The 21,260-nt window shown below is 39.9% G+C and overlaps 1 protein-coding gene across 2 annotated transcripts in view; it reads left to right on the plus strand.

The window, feature by feature from the left end:
• Positions 1–995: 995 nt before the first annotated feature.
• The window catches only part of LOC110544939 (murinoglobulin-1-like), a 55,580-nt gene continuing 35,315 nt past the window's right edge, over positions 996–21,260 (plus strand). Inside the window, exons 1-11 of one of the 2 annotated variants that reach the window (XM_060384151.1) lie at positions 996–1,170; positions 2,302–2,485; positions 3,217–3,376; positions 3,488–3,540; positions 11,217–11,237; positions 11,503–11,671; positions 12,053–12,137; positions 13,061–13,169; positions 17,116–17,233; positions 17,392–17,501; positions 18,197–18,358. In XM_060384151.1, coding sequence (XP_060240134.1) covers positions 1,085–1,170; positions 2,302–2,485; positions 3,217–3,376; positions 3,488–3,540; positions 11,217–11,237; positions 11,503–11,671; positions 12,053–12,137; positions 13,061–13,169; positions 17,116–17,233; positions 17,392–17,501; positions 18,197–18,358 — 1,257 coding nt within the window. In that variant the 5' untranslated portion in view covers positions 996–1,084. The remainder of the gene's footprint in view (positions 1,171–2,301; positions 2,486–3,216; positions 3,377–3,487; positions 3,541–11,216; positions 11,238–11,502; positions 11,672–12,052; positions 12,138–13,060; positions 13,170–17,115; positions 17,234–17,391; positions 17,502–18,196; positions 18,359–21,260) is intronic. The other variant, XM_060384150.1, reaches the window with a different exon arrangement.

The following is a 21,260-nucleotide window of genomic DNA, read 5'->3' on the forward strand; positions in this document are numbered from 1 at the left end:
TCAGTGGAATTTGCACAAAAAGGGCCAGTTCAGGAGTTGGTGAGACTTCCTATTGATGATTAACTAGGGTTCAGAGGTCAATCAATGAAATACAGAAGTTGTATTTCTTTTTATCCTTTACATGCTTACCCTAATCCCCTTCTAGCAGGTTTATTGCTTTTACTTAATGTCTCAAGATTATAACTGATTTCTCTTATACTAACCTTCTTAATAAATCAGTGTGGTAGGATCTTTGCAAAAATCAACGTCCCTATGATCTAGAATAGAAATGCTAATGTGCTTCCCAACACATACCTTAATGTCCTTCCAAAGGAACTGAGTTGCATCCTGAATAATAATCACTTCAGCATTTGAAGCAACCACCTTTAGTTGCACAGACTGTAATTGGCTCCCTAGCAACCCACAGCAATAAGACTTTGCAAGTGTGCCTCTATATGAAATTTGTGGACTTCTGTTCTAACAAGAAGATTTAACTACAGTGACTTGTAATAGGTGATATTTTTATCTTTCTCAGTATCCACAGTATTCCTTTTTACACAAAAGACTAATAAAAACAGATTCTTGAATAATCAGATAGACACTGAAAATCTCCAACCTGGACTTCTCCTGTTTACTCTCAAATGAGGAAAGAGAGAAATGGAGAGGTCTCATTCAAAGTAGTGCTAAGAGATTCTAGGTGAGTAGAAGCAGTGAGGTGACAAATGTCACACAATCACAGCACAGTCATGTACTGCAAAGATTTATTGGTCATTAAGGCTGAGAAAGCCTTCTCTAATTCACACCAAGCAGAGTCTATGTGCATTATGGGTTTGCATGGCCTTGACCCTTTACCAGCACCATCCACCATCTGGCACCTTTCCTGAGACTGTTGTAATTTATTTGAGTTGTCCAGAGGCCATCACTGAATGCAATGAGACTAACAAAGAACTCTTGCAAAAATTCCACTCTTCCATTTAGACACTTTTGGCTTCCTGTTAGCACAGAGTACTCATAAATAGCCAGGGTGGATTGGGGAAATCTCTAGAAACAGGGTTAAGGAAGAGGACACCATAAGCCCTGTCCTCCTGTCCTTTCTTCCTACACCATGTGGAAGAACAGACAGGCTCTGCCATGTCTCATTTCAGTTCTTCTTGTCTTTCTGCCTTCTGCTTCCTCGATCCATTCAGATCCGTGAGTACCACCAAGGACTCTCCTATATCTTTCCTCCTCCAATCAAAACCATTCCTTTCCTTTCACAGTCCCTTCTCCGGAAAACCTCCCCAAAGTCTTTTTGCTATAAAATTAACAAACAGTAATTATATGTGTGTGTGTTTCCCAACTCTAGGATTACATGACTATGTATAATCTTTTTGTTTTTAGAACTCTAAAGCGATCAGTACTATGTGATTTAGAACAGCATTCCTCCTAGATACCAGGAATATCTAAAATCCCAGCAGTCAGAAAAAATCTTATTTGTTGAACCTTCTTACTCACTTTGAAAATGACCATTTAAACTGTTGGGACTCTTGGTTGGAAATGAATAGGCTACAGTCTAACCTTGGTGCAGGTGAGACTTTGGGCACACCAGAACTCGGTGGATGTTTGTGTCCTATAACAACACTCCTGTTAGGATCAAGGGCTTGGATTAAACTACCAGTAGAACTTGTTTGGTGTCCAAAGTATCCACATTATTAGAATTACATTGTTAGTGACTTTTTTTGTTTTGAGATTAGAAAAATACTTTTATGAACCTGGTGATACTGTGGTACAGCAGTGATCACATAGATTTTTAGATATTTTGAAACAAAATCTGTAATGCTAGGAAAAGATAAAGAATGGTTTCTACAGAGAGCTTTTCACTCATGCTCAAGTGTAACATAAGTGAATTATGCAACTCTGAATTTCACAGTCATATTATAAATTTGAGGATGAAGAGTACCCCAAAATAAAAACAGGGTACTGAGTTCTTTCCCAAGAATTAAAAATGGTAATGAAGAACAGATCTGATGAATGTTTCTGGAAAATATAAATATTCCCTCCATATCTTCATTTAAAGAAAAGAAAAACCTGCAAAAACTTGAATGCTGGCTGCTTAGTGCAGGGACAACCTACCTGTCCCCTGAACCTGCCTTGGTGGGTGACACAGCGGAAGCTGAGTTATCACCACTACAAACATCGATAACCGTCCTGCCACTCTGCTGTATCATGCTGTCAACTGCCATCTCAGGCTGTAGAAATATGATGACAGGGGTTACTGTGATGAAACTACAGTCTTAAACACTGATATCTGTCCTGTGCTGGCCCAAACTCTTTCCTTTCCAGGAAGTACATGGTGCTGGTCCCTTCCCAGCTCCTCACTGAGACCCCTGAGAAAATCTGCCTCCATCTATACCATCTGAATGAGACGGTGACGGTCAGAGCCACCTTGCAGTCCAGTGGGGGAAACAGAAGCCTGTTCAATGAGCTTGTGGTCAACAAGGATTTGTTCCGCTGTGTGTCCTTTACTGTGAGTGCCAGAAACCTGTTCTGATTGGTTTATACATATATGTACATATGTGTGTTGATATGCATCTATAATACACATACAGGTTTCTAAAAAAGATCACTCTAGAAACATATCTGTGACTTCAAGACAGTAGAAACTTAGAAATTTACCCAATAAAAAAGTACCATAGATTATCACACCCCAAAATGGGAAGGTCCCACTTGTGCAAATGCTAATTTCCCATTGAACTTTCTCAAAAGTTTAACCACCGAGAGAAAGAGACATTTTTTTTCAAATGCGTAGTTCATTTTGCTAGTGAGTCACAAACTTTCAAGTAACACTCAGCTAATAAGGTCCACAATTCTTCTGAAGAAGTGTTAGTTTCTTGTCAGGGCCTATCCTCAAGACACAATACCTACCACCACTAATATATCATTTCCTAATTTCTACCACCATTAATGTATTGTCTTTCCCTGTACATCAGTTTCAGAGTTGGAGCTTATTTTCAGTCAAGATCATGTTTATTCCATAAAAATGGCTGTTTTGGTGCATCCATTGAATCACTGTTAAATAAAATACTGTTTTCTAATCATACTTTTAATTCTGACATTTTTTCCTCCACATAACATTTAAACAAAAATTGATGTGACCCATCTCCTTCCTGAGATGTGGTAGGAGATGAAGTGAAAAAGGAAATCTAAGAGCTGCATAGGGTCAGACAGTGAAGGGTCTTATCTCCCTCTCTTTCTCAGGTCCCCAGACTTTCTCTTTCTGAGGAGAAGGTGTCCCTCTCTGTCCACATCAAAGGGCCAACACATGAATTCAGCAAAAAGATGGTGGTGCTGGTGAAGAACAAAGAAAGCGTTGTCTTTCTCCAGACAGACAAACCAGTGTACAAGCCAGGACAGTCAGGTATGAAGCTGCAGAGTGGGCAAAGGTTTTAAGATGCCGTCCTGAACATGGCACAGAGAAGACCTGAGTCTCTGGGCCTCACTAGAAAATTCTCTCTCTCTTTTTTTCCAGTCAACTTTAGGGTTGTCTCTATGGATAAAAATCTACACCCCTTGAATGAGTTGGTAAGTCTTTCACTAGTGGGCATTGGTGGGTTCATCAAGACAAAATGCCACCTTAATATTCTAATTTCCAGCCCCTTTCTAAAGTATGAGTTGATCTGGTTTTGATTCTGATCTTTTGCCTATTTATGCCCTTTCTCAGTTACAAGTGGCCATTTTATGTCTTCCTTATATGTGAAAGTCCTTATTTTTCAGTCGATTCCTGATTAAGTATCTCCTTGCCACTCTATGTATGAAAGCTAGCCAGTAGGGATGATGATTCCAGTCACTACCAGCTTGACTGTAGAATGTGAAAGCCTAAATTGGACATCAAAATCAAATCCTCTCCTCCAAAGGCACAGAGATAATTGTGTCAGAGAGGGAGAAAAAACTGTAAGAAACAGAGGTGAATACTGTCAGAGCCAGAATAAATACCAGGGAACAGTCCTCTAAACACAATATGGCAGCTGCACGTTTGTACTTACACTTGTGTTAGCAGGCACAAGCACATACACTATCAAGCCCGACCAAAGCCTAGCATGGAGAGGGAATATGTACATGAAGCCCCACTCCTAGCTGAGGAGTTCTTGTTAACTGACAGCTACTGGGAAAAAGTCAGTTGTCTTTACAAGGGCAGACACTGGTAAGTCAACTATATTCCAGTGGAAGTCCACAAATCTAAGAATAAATGGGCAGTTCAAAACAAATTAATGGGCGAAATTAAAAAAAAGAAAATAGAGAACCCTAAGTCAGATGAGTAGGGAAGGGTGGTAGATCTAGTATAAATGGAGGGAGGGTTGACTATCATCTTAAAACACTGTACAAAATCTCAAAGAACTAGTTAAAAAGTAAACAAAATAATAATCCACTTTTACTTAATTATTTCTTTGAAAATAAGAAATTAGTATAGACACCATTTGTTGGCAAGTCTAAACATTCTATTTAACCAATCTTGTGTAATTCTACCAAGGATATTTTTTTCTATTTTCTACTATTATTCTTCTGTCACAAGTGCAGCCTCCTCTTCCTCCATTCTTCCTAGTCTCTCCCCTAAACTCCCTTCTCCTCCAGATCTGTTTCCCTTCAGAAAAGAGCAGCCTGTCCAGTGATAGCAGCTGAACACAGCACAACAAGATGCAATAAGAATAGGCCCATGCCCTCATATGAAAGCTGAGTAAGACAACCCCGTAAAAGGAAAGGGCTCCCAAGAGCAGGCAGAAGAGTCTGAGCCATACAGCCATCCAGCTTCTCATTCCTGGCCACACAGGGAGTATGGGGCATAGACTCCCTCGGGTGGCTTGGGCCCAGTCCCACTACTGTGAGCCTTGACTTGTCACAGAAGATGGCCTTTCATGCATCTAATCCTCCATTGATAGGAGTCCTCAGTGAGGTCACTTTCATAGGTTCAAGGGAGTTTCCACTACAATAGATTTCTACACTGCACACGAAATACCTCCTGTTCCCATCATCTCTCCAATACTCTCTCTTCTTTCCTCCCTCCCCTGCTTGATCCTTTCTGCCTCCACGCTCACCCCACTCAAAAGATCCATTCTATTTTCCCTTCCTAGGGAGATCCCTGCATCCCCGTAAAGCCCTCCTTGTTACACAGACTCTGTGGGTCTGTGGATGACAGTGTGATTATGCTTTACTTTATACTTAATATCCAGTTTAAGTGAGTACATATCATGTTTGTCTTTCTGGGTCTGGGTTGCCTCACGCATAGTGATTTTTCTAGTTCCATCTTTTATTGTATACACATGTACATGGCTCTTCTGGACAATCCCGTAATCCCTTTACCTATCTCTGTAGGCTCTGACACTGAAAGTTCCAGTGTAGGTTGTTGTCTTAGTTAAGGTTTTATTGTTTACTGTGAAAAGACACCATGACTATGGTCACTCTTATATATTAAAAACAAAAACAAAAAATAATTACTTGGTGCTGGCTTACAGTTTCAGAGGTTTCGTCCATTATCCTCATGGCACAAAGCATGGTGGCATGCAGGCAGACATGGTTCTGGAGAAGGAGCTGAGAGTTCTACATCTTGATCTGAAGGCAGCAGAAAAAGACTGTGTGCCACACTGGGTGTAGCTTGAGCATTTGAGACCTCAAAGCCCCACCCCCACAGTGACACATTTCCTCCACCAAGAGGATACCTACTCCAACACAGCCACTCCTCCTAATCATGCCACTCCCTATGGTCATCCATTCAAACACATTGGTCTATGGAGGCCAAACCCATTCATACCACCACAGTTGTTGATCACTTCCTAGTTCTTTGTGTGTCTCTGTGTAATAACATGTTCACTTGTCTGCACATGTGTGTATAAACATGTGTATGCTAGCCAGGAGACAATCTTGGGTGTCAGTTTGGAGTGTCATACACCTTGAGTTCTAAGTCAGAGTCTCCCCTAGCCTGGGTTGATGACCCTAGCCTTGATGGTCTGGCTAGGCTGCCTGGCCAGTGACCCCTCTAGAGCTCTCTGTCTCAGCTTCTCCAGCTAGGACTATAGTAGGCGCTTGTACCTGCTTGTTACGTAGATTCTGCTGATGAAGTCCAGGTCCTTATGCTCTAGCTCACATGTGACCAACTGCCTCTCTCGCCCATCTTTCACCTCCTGGATTCACCATAGTTACAGCACTTTCATTTTTATGATGGGTAAATTCACTTCCATGAATTAACCCTTTCTTCAGAATTTCATCAACTACTCTGAGATGTTGATATAGATTTTACTATCAGGTTGCAGTTGTACAATCAGACTAGAAATTTGATGTGGATTTTAATAACATATATATTGCTTTGAAAATAGTCTGAATCATTCAACAGCACATGTGTCTGCCTAGTGAACATATATCTATCTATTATTTTAGATTTCTTTCTATAGATTCCCTAGTAGTTTGCAATGTCCTTCTTAGGCCTATTCAATTCTTAATTGACTTATTTCCCAAGTCAGAGTTTTCATTAATGAATGGAGTTTATAGAATTTATAATTTGTTGCCTTCATTTTCAATGCAATTAAGAATTTTTTTGTGTGTAGAATTATTTATTTTCCATGTTGATCTTGCTGAATTCTTTTTTATAATTATTTTATTTTATTTTTCTTTATTAATTACACTTCACTCACTTTGTATCCCCCCGTCGTTCCCTCCCTCCTCGCATCCCAATCCCTCCCTTCCTCCACCCTCTGCCTGCATGCACCGCCCCAAGTCCACTGATAGGGGAGGACTTCTTTTCCTTCCTTCTGATCCTAGTCAATTAGGTCTCATCAGGAGTGGCTGCATTGTCTTCTTCTGTGGCCTGGTAATGCTGTTTCCCCCTCAGGGGGAGGAAATTAAAGAGCAGGCCAATCAGTTCATGTCAGAGACAGTCCCTGTTTCTATTACAATAGAACCCAATTGGATACTGAACTGCCATGGGCTACATCTGTGCAGGGGTCTTAGGTTATCTCCATGCATAGTCCTTGGTTGGAATAGCAGTCTCAGGAAAAACCCCTGTGCTCAGATTTTTTTTGGTTCTGTTGTTGTCCTTATGAAGTTCCTGTCCTCTCCAGATCTTACTATTGCCCACTTCTTTCCTAAGATTCCCTGCCCTCTGCCCAAAGGTTGCCCATAAGTCTCAGTATCTACATTGATAGTCTGCAGGGCAGAGATTTTTCAGAGGGCCCTCATGAATTCTTCAGTCAAAATGATTTATCTTGGATTTCAAAAGGTTTTGTGTGCCATTTATAAAGTGATCTTGCTAATAATGTGTAGGGTTCATTTCTCTTCCAGTTAAAGAATTAAAGACACGTAAAACCTTTAACACAGCAGGAAGAAGCAGTCAGTGGAGAAAGGATTTTTTTTCAGAGGTGAGGAAACAGGCACACAGCAGGCACATGGGTGGGAGGACCCTCTGCGTGGGGCCTAGGAAGCCCTGTCTCTCTCTTTCTCTCTCTCTCTCTCTCTCTCTCTCTCTCTCTCTCTCTCTCTCTCTGTCTCTCTGAAGGCTGGGGTCCTTAAGGATCTTTGAGAGGTCTTCCTTCCCTCATTTAGGATTGATCCATTTGAAGAAAGACAGAGACTTTAGGGTTAGTCTGTCTTGGTCTTGGCTTTGAATCATGTCTGTCAGACATGTGTGTGTGTGTCCACTACAGAGGTGCCTTAGCGTTAGGAGGTAGAGCCCTGTGCTGGGCCTTTAAGATTTTATCTTAGACCAGGAGTTTGTGGAGGAAGCCAAAATTCCACCATTTTCATTATCTGTTTTTGCTGCCTCTTTCTGACTACCTACTGGTCTAATATTTTCATCCCTTAGTCTAATAGGAATAATTTTACTTCTTCACTCACAGTTTTCATAACAGTTATCTTTGCTGGCCAGAAAGGTCAGAGCCTCCAGGACAGTGCTAAAAGATATCATACCTAGGACATTTCTGAAAATTTACTTTTGTGAAAATTTCTTTTTTTAATATATGTCATATTTTATTACATTTTTACATAGTAATTAACACATACTATAAAATAGACATGTATGAACATGTTATTTGTAATCATCAGATCTCCTAAATAACCAACACTCAGCTAATGAGCAAACTTTGAATGTTGATTTTATTATTTATTTATTATTTTTTTAATTAAATTTTTATTTTTTTGTGTTCCATGTATGAATTTATTTTATATTAATTACACTATATTCACTTTGTATTCCAGTTGTAGCCCCCTCCCTCATTCCTTCCCAATCCCACCCTCCCTCACTCATCTCCTCCCACGCTCCTTTTCAAGTCCACTGATGGGGGAGGTCCTCCTCCCCTTCCACCTGACGCTAGCTTATCAGGTCTCATCAGGACTGGCTGTGTTGTCCTGCTCTGTGGCCTGGCAAGGCTGCTTCCCATTTCAGGGGACTGGGATTGGTCAGAGAGACAGCCATTCAGCTCAGAAAGACAAATGGGATGGACAGGAAAAACAGGAAACAGCACAGAAGCATACCCCAGAGGGCCTCCGAAAGACTACTCAGCAGTGTATCAAAGCAGATGCTGAGACTCAAAACCAAACTTAGGGCAGAGTGCAGGGAATCTTATGAAACAGTGGGGGAGATATTAAGACCTGGAGAGGACAGCAGCTCCAGAAGGAGAGCAACAGAACCAAAATATCTGAGCACAGGGGTCTTTTCTGAGTCTGATACACCAACCAAAGATGGTTCATCGATATAGCCTAGAACTCCTGCTCAGATGTAGCCCATGACAGCTCAGTAGCCAAGTGAAAATTTCTTACTTCACAGATTTGCTTACTTTGCAATGTCAAGTGACTTTTTTTTTTTTTACATGATTTCACTGTGTAATCCTGGCTAGCCAGGAACTTGCTATATAGCCCAGGCTGGCCTTGATTCATAGAGCTCAGCCTGCCTCTGCCTCCTGATTGCTGGTATTGAAGTATATTCCATTAGGCCTGCCTGGCTCAAGTGATATTTTCACAGCCTGTTAAGAGAACAACTGCCTCTTTCTTTCTTGCTTCATCCTGATCTTATAAAATTCAAACTGCAGTTTGCACCCTCTTCCTCTTCTTCAGAACCTAAAGGTGAGAGTGAGAGTAGGAAAGAGAAGAAGAACCTAAGTGCCAGTTAGTTCAGAGGGTCAGGAAACAAGGCACATGGTGAGAGATAGGCAGAAAATGGAGGGTGCCTAGTGTCCTGGACCCAGTTCACATTGTAAATAGTGTTTAAACTTATGTTTCTTAATCGGTTTATAAAGCAGTAAGTTTCCACATAGCTTTTTTTTATAGATCCTTAGGTTTGTCTAACCCTCCCACCCTCCCCTCTTTTCTCTCCCATCCACACATCATCCCTGCTTAAGTCCACCTGTGCTTTGATGTCACTTACATCAAGCATCTCTCCTACCTTGAGGAATTTTCCACCCCAGTGACCCTCTTCTACTTTCCTTGCTTCCAAGGGTGCTCCAGGTCAAACACATAACTCTACATGTCTGCAGTGATGAACCACAGATAGGAAAGAACACACAGCAGTTGTCTTTCTGAGCCTGGCTTACAAGTATAATTTTTTCAAGTTTCATCCATTTGCCTGAAAATTTTGTGATGTCACTTTTTCTAGCTGAATAGACCTTCATCACATACAAGTGTACCACACTTTCATCATCCATTGTCATGATCTATCTTTCCGTACTTTCAGAAACCAGTCCTATGTCACTAAATCTCCCTTACAACTGCCTTATCAGCTGCTCCCTTATCAGCTGAGAGAAATGGCTGTGTTCTTTAAACTTGTGGTCAAGTTTAAATGAGCCTAAAATAAGCCTGCCTCTGCAGACAGCTCAGTTACAACAGAATCTTAAATGACCTTGTCAGCATCTGTCTTTACTGTGTAGACTTCATCCAATCATTCAGAACCATGTCTCCTGCAAAACCTCTGAACATGCCCCTCTTGGCTTGGTCAGCATCAATTCTCTTTTGAAGCAAGATCAGCTATTGGGGCCTTTCTTCCTTTATATTACTCTGGCAACAGTCAGGCATCTGTTAAAGTTCTTCAAAAGGTACATTGAGAACACATACTAATCCCTTTATAGCCCATTAGATGAGGAATGGGAAGCCAGTGCCTTGCCCAGGACACCCCCAAGTTATACATTAGGATTGCATATATGTTAAAAGTTATTAATATTTAATATTAATTTATATTTTAGTAAAGCAGCAGTTACTTCCTAAACAGCTATATAGCCAAATAACCACACAGAGAGAATAGGATTTATTTACTTATTTTATTAGCCTAATGTGACATGCTCTGCAATACTTACTCCATCCTGAAACTCCAAGCTAGTATAGCTTTCTCCCATGCAGATTTACCAAATTTTACGTGCTTTTTGATCATATCCTAGGTCTAGTTGATTTTCTTGATGTTTATTGGTCCTCTTCCAACAGATCTATTCTCTCTGCCTGACTTTTCTCTTCCCCTCATCACACCAGGATGTCCCACACTATTCTCTGTACTGCGCAGCATTGGCAAGTTGGCTTTTATTGTCAATACAGAGAACAGTGACTTGTTTACACAAACTTGAGACAGGAGATGCTTAGAATTAATGTCACATTGCAATGTCTAGATTGAAAGCAGATAGTAGGGTAGAGAAATCAGCATTTGAGTGAACAAGGGTAACCTGAACATAAGAACATTATGCCAATATATATTTAAAACTAATAACTCCAGTTCACTCTGGATTAAATATCCTGATTTAAACAGTGAACTTATAATCTCCAGACTCTGAAGGCTCAGGGTGTGTCTCCCAGCACATCAGAGAAATCTTCCTGATAATGTCCCACAGTTCCATTTCCCACAGTCCCTATCAATTGAGTGATTTGTATGACTCAGGTAGTTCTAGAACATATACTTAAAATTTCTCTGTGGTGGTTAATTGGCTTACAACTAACTTCGTAATGGTGATTATGTCCATCCATTCTAACTGAAACTACCATGCTAAGAACCAGTCTATAAATGTATGGAATCTGCTGCCTGTGTGAAATTTCTAGACCATTGGTTCCCAAACTTCCTAATGCTGTGATCATTTAATGCACTTCCTCATGTTGTGGTGACCCACAACCATAAAATTATTTCCATGGCTACTTCATAACTATAATTATGCTACTGATATGAATCCTAATGTTTTGGAGTCAGGTTTGCCAAAGGGGTCACTGCCTTCTGTGCTGAACTAACACTGCTTTCCCTTTTGTTTCAGTTTCCTGTGGTTTACATTGAGGTAAGAAGCTTCAGTGTTCATATTCAGAGAGAACTCAATCCACTGAAAGTACCTTGATGCTGGGGTGTTGTAGAACTACTGTGGGTCAGCAGCCTTCTGCCATTCGAGATAACTGTTTGGTTATGACCATGTTTCCTTTATTTCCCTCTCCCCCAGAAGAATATTAGCAGGCTCCCAAATGCTTCCACCATGAGCACAGTGGTCTTAGATGTGTTGTTGTTCTTCATACTTTATTGACTTAGAAAACCTGCAACCTGTTTCACAGGATCCAAAAACAAACCGAATTATGCAGTGGCAGAATATCAACACGGAGAATGGGCTTAAGCAACTGTCCTTCAGCCTGTCTCTGGAGCCCATTCTGGGCTCCTACAAGATAGTGATACAAAAACAATCGGGAGAGAAGAAAGAGCACTCCTTCACTGTGGAGGAATTCGGTATGCTTGGGAGGACTGCAAAGCGAAATCGGATGTCATAAGTTTCTTCTTATCACAGGATGAATACTTTTGAACAAACTGAGGTCCTAATGTGCAAGGCTGGGGTTCATCTCAAAGAAGCTAAGGCTATCCACCTAGCAACATGGACCTTCCAACAAGTTCTGGGATTTTCAGGAGAAAATTACTTAGTTTCTCTTATTTAAGTAGACACTACAGTGATTTGAAAGAAATGATATAATCCATAACCACTCAGTGGTCTGACTTTACATGGAGGGTGGACTCACCGTGACAATGTGAAATCACCAATAATGGGTAGAGACTCACCATTCAAGCAGCTAGAAAAGTAAATTTCCAACAGAATTTCCTTCTCTTTCCCAACAGTGCTTCCCAGATTTAAAGTTCAAGTAAAGGTCCCAAAGGCCATCTCTGTGCAAGACGAAAAAATAAATGTGACGGCATGTGCAGTGTGAGTTATATCTTTCAATTCTTCTAACTTTAAGGATGTACTTGGGCACGGAATCATCTGGGACAATGTCTCATTGTAGAATATGTAGAAATGTGAAGACCGTGTCCTTCCCACCTGGAATGGCCCCTGTGGTGTTCCTTTCTCCATTGTGTCTCTTACTGAGCATCACTTCCTGCTCAGTCACTCACTGCATATGTTGCTGATGCTACTTCTCATGACACCAATGATAAAATCAGTTGTATGAGGCAGTAAAGAGTCCTGGTCTTTGGAGACAGAAACGTACCTAAGAAGAAGCAGTGACTGGTGTAAAGAGAACACAGACACTAAGTTATGGCTCCCAGTCTGGCTCTAGCTCCAGCCACTGCCACCCAAGTTTAATTATAAAACATCTGGGTTTTCTACTTGCATTTCAGTACCTCATAAATAAGGATCTTGTACTACAGCAACTAAAACTGCTATTTCAGTCTGGGATCCCAGGAAGTCAGGCCCTGGAGAAATTTGCAAATGTGCCCAAATCAGACAGAAGAGGCACACCTTAGCTCACATTGCTTGTCCTTAAAATAATCAAGCCTAGAAAAAATGATAAGAAAGCAGGCAAAAGACTGATGTTTGCAAAAATAGTAATTTTCCCATGTTCCCATTCATCTCAGCTCCATCAGTTGAGGATCCTGATTTGGTTACTTAATCCTTATAGAACAACAAGAGGGGGTAGGAGAAAGCATGTCTCCAAAAGGTTCTTAACGGGCCTAAATTCTTAATATATATAGTTAGAAAGTGTCAAGTGGTAATAATGGGCCATATTTGCTGTCATTACAAAACTAGACAGAGTCAGTTTCAAGTTGTCAGTGTGGACTATGGGTGGGAAGACAGTGAGTCTCGGCTTCAGAAACACTCTTGATGCGTGTGCATTTATCTTGTGACAGATATACCTATGGGAAGCCTGTCCCAGGACATGCAAAGATAAGAATATGCCGTAAATATATGTTCTTCAGCTTTGAGAGAGAGACTAGATGCAAAGGAGTCAGTTACCAGGTGAGTGAAAACTGTTCACAGGCCTATTTTTAATATCCAGGCTAACTGACACAGCAATACATGCAGCACAGCTGAGAGGAAATGCATAACCAGACATTCAAAGAGGATATTCTGGAACTGGGGGTGTAGCTCAGTGATGGAGCACTAGCCAGGCATGTGTGCACTTCCCAGCAGCCCCTCACTGACAGAAGTGATAGTCCTAGGACCCACTATAATTAAAGGGTTATTTCAACAACTTGAGCTGACCACCAAATTTATTTTTGTGTAAATCATTGTACAAAATGGGAGGTTTATGACATTTTCATACTTGAGAATCTTGTATTTTAACCATATTCCCCTGTCCCCATGCCTCCTCTGCTCTCTGTGTCCTCACTCCCATATGGGCTTCTCCTCTTCCTATATAGCGCCCTCTACTTTCATGCCTTATAGACTGTTCTTTGAAAGTATATTTTAATTGGCACATATGAAATGTAAGTAAATTGTGAAAAACAATGGGCTTTCTTGCAATATATTCAATCATGTGTATCATATACTTGATCTCCTCATTCATTACCTACCGTATTCTCTCCATCGCTCCTCCTGCCAGACTCTTCCTCTTCCCAAAGGGAACAACTTCCATTTTGCCGTCTTTTTCTTTTGTTTTGTTTTACCCTCACATATGACAGGAAACATGCACCTTCGTGTGTCTGGGTCTGGTAAATCTGGTGAAAGGGAATCATCTCTGTGCCCATAAATTCTCCTCTTCAGTTCTGATTACCCATTCATCAGCTGATGGGCTGGCTTGTTTGTGAATCACAGAGATGACAGGCGTGCCTGTGAACAGGTGTGGGGATGCTGACCCAGGTTTCGTTTTCGTATTCCCCACCGCTGACCTTGTGGTACTTTGACCTCTCCTTTTCTGAGGAGCTTCTATACTAGGTTGTAGTCTCACCCACAGCACTTGAGGTGTGCAGAACATTGGTCCTGAGCTCACAGATAAGCGTTAGAGAAACCAGGAATGTCAAACACTCCGGGTGTTCTCTTCAATGGAGGAGATGTTTACCTCTTTACCAGCCAATAGGCTGGGGATGGATGTAGGTAACTCTCTGGTAATCTGTGTCTGTAGGGCCAGACCACACCCGAATCTACACAGACTCACCCTCTAGACCTTCCTCCTGAACACTGTATCTCAGTCAGTACAACCTTTCCTTATGGGAGATGGCACTTGTACTTTGCAACAGCTTGGGTGACCTCTGTGCTACCTGCAGGGCCAGGCCACTCCTGACTCCCACAGACCTTTATATTCATCTCAGTCATTCTCAGCAGCCGATGATCACCTGTAGCTGTAGCTCTTGATCTGGGAGTGGGGCTCTGAGCAATTTCCCCATTTCACCACCTTGGCAGGTTAACTGGTTCTACCATTATGTCAGTATTGTTCAGGCAACCACATTGTTGAGAATTTTATGGGTGTTTTTCCTGTTGTGTCTGAAAGACACTATTTTTGCAACAGGCTTTCTGGTTTTTTATAATCTTTCTGATCCTTGTTTCATGATTTTCCCTGATCCTTTGAGGTTGGGGTTATTGTGGAGGTGTGTTTGTTGGGGCTGCACACATCATAGGCAATGCTCTGCATTTTGATGTTTGTAGATCTCTATAATGGTTTCTATCTGTTGAAAAATAAGTCTTTGATAAGGTGAGACCTACACCTATCTTTAAGTATAATGGCTAACTTCTGTAATATAGTTAAGAACCTATAGCTTCAGGAGAACTGGTGGCAGCTGTGGTTGTCCTCCACAGTTTCTCTGACTGTCAACATTGTCCATTTCTTTTTGGTTTAATAGTTGTGGTTTGGGTAGACGTAGAAATCTGTCCATTTTGTTTTAGGTTTTCTAAATTCATTCAATACAGGTTTTTTAGTGTTCCCATAAAATATTCCAAATTCCGTTAATGTCTCTGTAATGTTTCCCTGCAATTTTTGATTCTGTTAATTTTGTGGTCCCTCCTTCCTTCTTTCTTTTTCTTTCTATACTTCTCTTTCTTTCTTTCTTTCTTTCTTTCTTTCTTCTTTTAGTTAATTGAGCCAAAGGTCTCTTGATCTTATCTTCTCAAATAACCATCTCTTAGACTCATTGTTTCTTTGTATTCTTTATTTCTGTTTCATTAATTGAGCTATGAGTTTGGTTTGACCTTTCTTTTTTTCCAACTCCTTGACTTGTAACATTAAGTCATTTATTTGTGTTATTTCTTTTCTTTTCTTTTTACCATCATTCAGGACTATAAATGTCCCACTTGGGACGGCTTTGAATGTGTTCCAGAAGTTTTGCTATATTGTGTTCTAATTTTCATTTAATTCATGATTTTTAAATTTTTTATTTTGTTCTTCTTTGATTCATTTTAATATTCAGTTGTGTGTTGTTTAATTTCTATGAATTTATATAACATTGGAAATTCTTTTGCTGTTGATTTTAGCCTTTGTTGCTTTGTGGTCACTTAGGACACACTAGGTTATTTTAATTTTTCTGTATTTGTTAAGATTTGTTTTGTGTCCCATTATGTGGTCTATTTTAGAGAAACTTTCATTCATTACTTCAAAGACCAAAATTGTTTGGTGTTTAGGTGGTACTTAAAGATATCATTTAGGTCCATTTGGTGTATGATGTCACTTAATTTTGATGACATTCTGTAGTTCTTTTTATTGTTTGTTCTCAGTAAATTGTTCCCTTGATCAGAAAAACGTGTCCTTTATCTCATTTGATTATTTGTTTTTTAAATCAGTTTTGTCAGATGTTAGAATAGCAAATTCTGCTTGCTTTCTGGTCATTTGCTTTGAATACTTTTTCTATCTTTTCCCTCTAAGGTGGTGCCTATCTTTGAAGATAAAATGAGTTTCTTGCAATCAAAAAGACTGATTTTGTTTCTTAACCCATTCAGCTATCCTAGATGTCTTTTGAATTGAGGTCAATAATATTTAAAATTATCATTGAAACATGTATGTAGATTATCCTCATTTTGTTGTTGTCGTTGCTATTTATATTTAATCCTATTTTATGTTTCAGTAATTGCAGGTTTTTTTTCTATAGCATCTTAGCTATGCTTATTCCTGTCTTCAGTTCAAAGTATTGTTTCTAGTATTCTCTATAAGGCTGGTTTGGTGGACATGGATTTTTTTAGCCTGCTTATAGCCTTGCACTTTTGTCAGTTTTAGGAACTTCTTGAGCCTTGTGAGTTATTTACATCCTCAGGTTATAAGTTTTTCATATTTCCTGAGTCTTAGTGAGCCTCCTTCCACATGGAATGTTTAATTCAGTTGAAATTTCTATACAACATTCTGAAAGTTATTATTTTTGCCCAGATGAGCAATTAATGAGTTTGTAGTACTAAAGTCACCCATTATTATTGCCTCTGGATCTGTCAGTCTTTTACTTTGTAGTTTTTTTTGATATTGGATGTACTAACATGTTTACTCCATATTCCTTTTTGCTTGTTTTTTTTTATTCCTTTCATTCATTTGTAGTGAGTTTTTTATTTATTGTCATAATTTTGGACTGGTCTATTTTATCAAATCTTAGTATTGATACTCCTTCCTCTTCTCAGCTTGAATGTTCCTAATCTATCCCTTTCTATCCTTTCATTTGTGTATGTGTGTGTGTTGTTATTGTTGTTTAGTCTAATTAGCTAGACATGCTTCTTAAAGAGTTAAAATCATTTATATTTAGGGTTATTGTTAATTATTTGCTTATTCCTATAATTTTATTGCATGTTCTGAAGCTATTTATCTTAGTATCTTAGTAATAGAAATAGATTAATACTAATACTAACTAAAGACGCTAATAATATAAGCTGAGTCCTATGCTTAAAGTCAGAATGCCACGCTGTATAGCAGTAAGGACTAGTTTTTCTGAGAGAAGTCCTCACATGTGGGTTTGAGTTGACTATCACATTACCTTGTTTATATCTTGCATATCAGCTGGACAAAAATGGCTGCATCACACAAGAAGAAAACATCACTATGTTCCAATTAAAGAAAAAATGTTATGGCATGCAGCATCTTCATGTGAATGCAAATATTATAGAAGAAGGGACAGGTATGTAAGTAAACAAAAAATATAGAAAATAAAGCTGTGAAAATTGACACCTGTTCACACCAAGGTGGAGGTGTGAAGGAAGTAGAAAAAGGATGTAGAAAGCAAGCAACTGCCTAACTGGATTAAATTTCCAATGTTCTTGCTAATTTCTTTTTCAGGATTCGAGTTCAGTGGATCTGGAACAACTAAAATTGAAAGAGCCACAACCAAACTTGTATTTGTGAAAGTGGACTCACACTTTAGACCTGGGATTCCATTCCTTATGAAAGTAAAGTGCTTTTGGTTCACAGATGCTTGAGCTGTATGGGGGTTCCTCAACCTAGGGCATTCTGCTCAATGTTAAAATTGTCTGACATCACTGGTTGCAAAGCAAGAAGTGTAACTTAGTGGGAGAGCTTGTATTTCACACACATAAGTGTGTAATTTCAATTCCCAGAACTAAACTGAAGACTTAGAAAGGCTATCAAGAAGCCCAGAATCTAAAACATAGGTAGCATAATTTTATTTATAAAAACTATGGACTTGACAACTGTAAACCCCAAGATGTCACTGTGTTTCAATGATGAAGCCACATGTGCTACATATTCGTGATAAATCCATGCTCTCCATTAGCCTTGGGTCCCCAACAACTTTATCTTGTGATTGTGTCAAAGCATCTACTTCCTTGGTCCACACTGGCTCTGTCAATGGTTTCTTATGACTAACAGGTACCTACAAAACATCTACAAAGCATTTGTTATGGAGTTCAGAATATGATACCTTCAGCTCCTGTGCTTTCACAGCACAGCCAGTTCTGCTGATGTACATCTCAAAGTGTTAGATTTGTGTAAAGCAATGTTTTACATGCTGAATCAGTTGGTGCATCTTTTCAGATATTTATAGAATACTGAAACAGGTTTTTCTCTTATAATCTGTATGGTTTTACCCTTTCTGGACTATACTTTTCTTTCTTGTTCAATTTAGGTTCGCCTAGTGGATGTCCAGGATGTTCCTCTCCCAAATGAGCAAGTCTTCATCAAATCACGTGAAGCTGGCTACACCAGTTCTGCTATCACTGATCAGCATGGCCTGGCAGAATTCTCCATCAACACCACCGGCATTGCGGGTTCTTACCTCACTATCAAAGTAAGTCAAAGGTGAGGGCATAAGACAAAAGGTGAGGCTGTGTAACAGCTTTGATTCAATAATGTGTCGCTTAATGAAAAAAAAATATTCCGGGCCAAACTTTCGTATTTCAGGGCAAAACAGAAAGGGTTTCTGATCATTAATGAAAGTATGAGCACACGTTGTGAACACATTCTTCTTAACACAACATTTTCCATTGTCTTTTTTTTTACTTTATTTCGTTTTTTTTTTATTAATTACAGTTTATTCCTTTTTTTAATTTTTCATCAATTACACTTTATTCATTCTGCATCCCCTCATAAGCCCCTCCCTCCTCCCCTCCCAATCCCACCCTCCCTACCTGCATGCATGCCACTCCCCAAGTCCACTGATAGGGGAGGTTCTCCTCTCCTTTCTGATCTTAGTCTATCAGTTCACATCAAAAGTGGCTGCATTGTCCTCTACTATGGCCTGGTAAGGCTGCTCCCCGCCAGGGGGACGTGATCAAAGAGCAGGCCAATCAGATTATGTCAGAGGCAGTCCCTCTTCATATTACTATGTAACCCAATTGGATTCTGAACTGCCCTGGGCTACATCTGTGCAGGGGTTCTGGGTTATCTCTATGAATAGTCCTTGGTTGGAGTATGAGTCTCTGGGAAGTTCCCTATGTTCAAATTTTCTTGTTCTGTTGCTCTCCTTGTGGAGACCCTGTCCTCTCCAGCTCTTACTATTTCCCAGTTCTTACATAAAATTCCCTTCCCTCTGCCCAACAGTTGCCCATCAGGCTCAGCATCTGCATTGATAGTCTGTAGGGCAGAGGCTTTCAGAGGCCCTCTGTGGTAGGTTCCTAGGTTGTTTCCTGTTTTCTTCTTCTTCTGACAAATCAGGACCTTCAAGCCAAAATGATTAAAAGTCTGTTTTTATCTATTCAAGAAAGGATTGGCGTTGTGTGTCCTCAAATTAATTACCTAAATAAGTTGTGCTCATTTTCTAAAATAAGAAACATTGATTTATTGTATAACTAAATGTGATTAACATCACACTATTTCCTGCTTTACACACACACACACAAACACACATGTGTGCACACAAGCACACAGAGTGATCAGAGAGACAGACAGAGACAGAGTGATTCAGCAAACACTAGAAATGCAATGCAGAAATACAAATCATAGGAGATTGCAATCTGAAGTCAACTGGGACTAGACAATGATTCCCTCTGTATATCAGAGCTTAGTCAGATACGTGAACAGGGGGAGCCATTTGAAGAGAACCCAACTACATGACTTCCTACCAGAGGTCTCTGAAGCCCTTCAGTCTTTCCCCCTAGCTGGCTCAGCAGGCCCCTCTCTGAGAACCACTGTGGGTATAAGAATTCCAATGGTGTCTTACACACATTTGTGGCTACAAATTTAAATGGTGGAAATTATAATCTACCTTTTAGAACGAAGTTGAAAACATGTCCCTTTGCAAACAGCAGATGGACCTAGAAGTAAGGATTGAAACTTGGTGTGTGGATTTGGGTGGAGGAAGAAAAGAGCAGTGTGGCATTTGCTAGGAGGTCAGGCAGGGTCACATTGGTCAGATGGCTTCCGTTTGGGAGCTTTCTCCATGCTCAGAGGCTTAGGGTCATTTAAGATGTCAAGCTTTACTACCTCCAACCCTTCACCTCAACACAACATGTGCACAGGTATATGGATAAACACACACACTTGAAAGCACTCACTCATGCACACGCACACATGCACTGAGAGGGTTTCTCTGGTCTGAGGAGAAACTCAGTCAGAACAGGTGTAGCTGGCAAGATCAGATCACGTAGCTCATCCTGTCCTTACCTAACCACCCCCCACATAGGCACATACACAGACTCAGTGACCTGAAGTCAGTCTGCAGTGCAACAGACATGGTCTTGGCTCTGTTAGCTTAGGTGTGGACGCTCATTTTTCTGTTTGCCTGTCTCCCTCCCTCAGTCTGCTCACCTGGATCTCAGATGGGACAAATCATTGTGCACTTCTCTTAGGCTTTCTGATGGATCCTAGCAATAGAGCCTAGGAAAGAGCAATGTCTTCCTAAGTCATGAGAATTCAGTTTCCTTTTTTCTTTCATGGTTTTACTTCAGATTTTCCCTTCTTGTTCTCTCTGCTCCTTTGAGTCTGTTATTTTGTTTGTTTGTTTGTTTGTTTGTTTGTTTTTAAAATTAGGATAGAAAGTCACAGGTTTCCCTATGGCATTTTCATACATGTTGTTGCTTGGTCCTTCTCCACACAACTACTTCTCCATCCCCTGAGCTGCCCCACTCCCATTTGTTCTGCTACAGTCGTCTTCCTTCCATATCCACATCACATACTTCAGATTTCTACTGTGTTGTCCCTTGATATTCTTTCTCATACTTGGGCCTCATTTTCTTTCTCTCTCATCTTGATTCTTTTCTTTTTTTTCTCTCAGACTCCCATTTTGAAACTTTAGTAATAAATTTTATCTTTATTATTTAACTTACATTGTATTATGCTTTCTCTCCATTGGAACTGGGGGTATGTGGGTATTTTTAATTATTTTTTTATTATAATCATACACATGCTTTGGTTTGATGTTGATGAATCCATTGAAATTTCCTCCATGCTCCTGAGGTTTATTGGACATAAGGCCTTTAAAAAGGTCTATTCCCTAAGAAAATCTATTTATAATAGCAGCTGTTCTATATTGATCCCTTTAAATACATAAATTGCAACATCAAAATTGAAGAAATATGAAAAATGAAACAACATAACTTACCCCAGATCTCTTACTTTTCCAGTAACTGAACTCAAAACTGCTGAAGCACATGAAATGTTATGTAATATAACATATATAGATCTATAAACATATGTCTAACTTTTAAAGTGATTAATGAAAAACATTGGACACACACACAAAGCCCAATGGA

This window comes from Meriones unguiculatus, chromosome 5, assembly GCF_030254825.1.
Source record: "Meriones unguiculatus strain TT.TT164.6M chromosome 5, Bangor_MerUng_6.1, whole genome shotgun sequence".
NCBI classification, from domain to species: Eukaryota; Metazoa; Chordata; class Mammalia; order Rodentia; family Muridae; genus Meriones; species Meriones unguiculatus.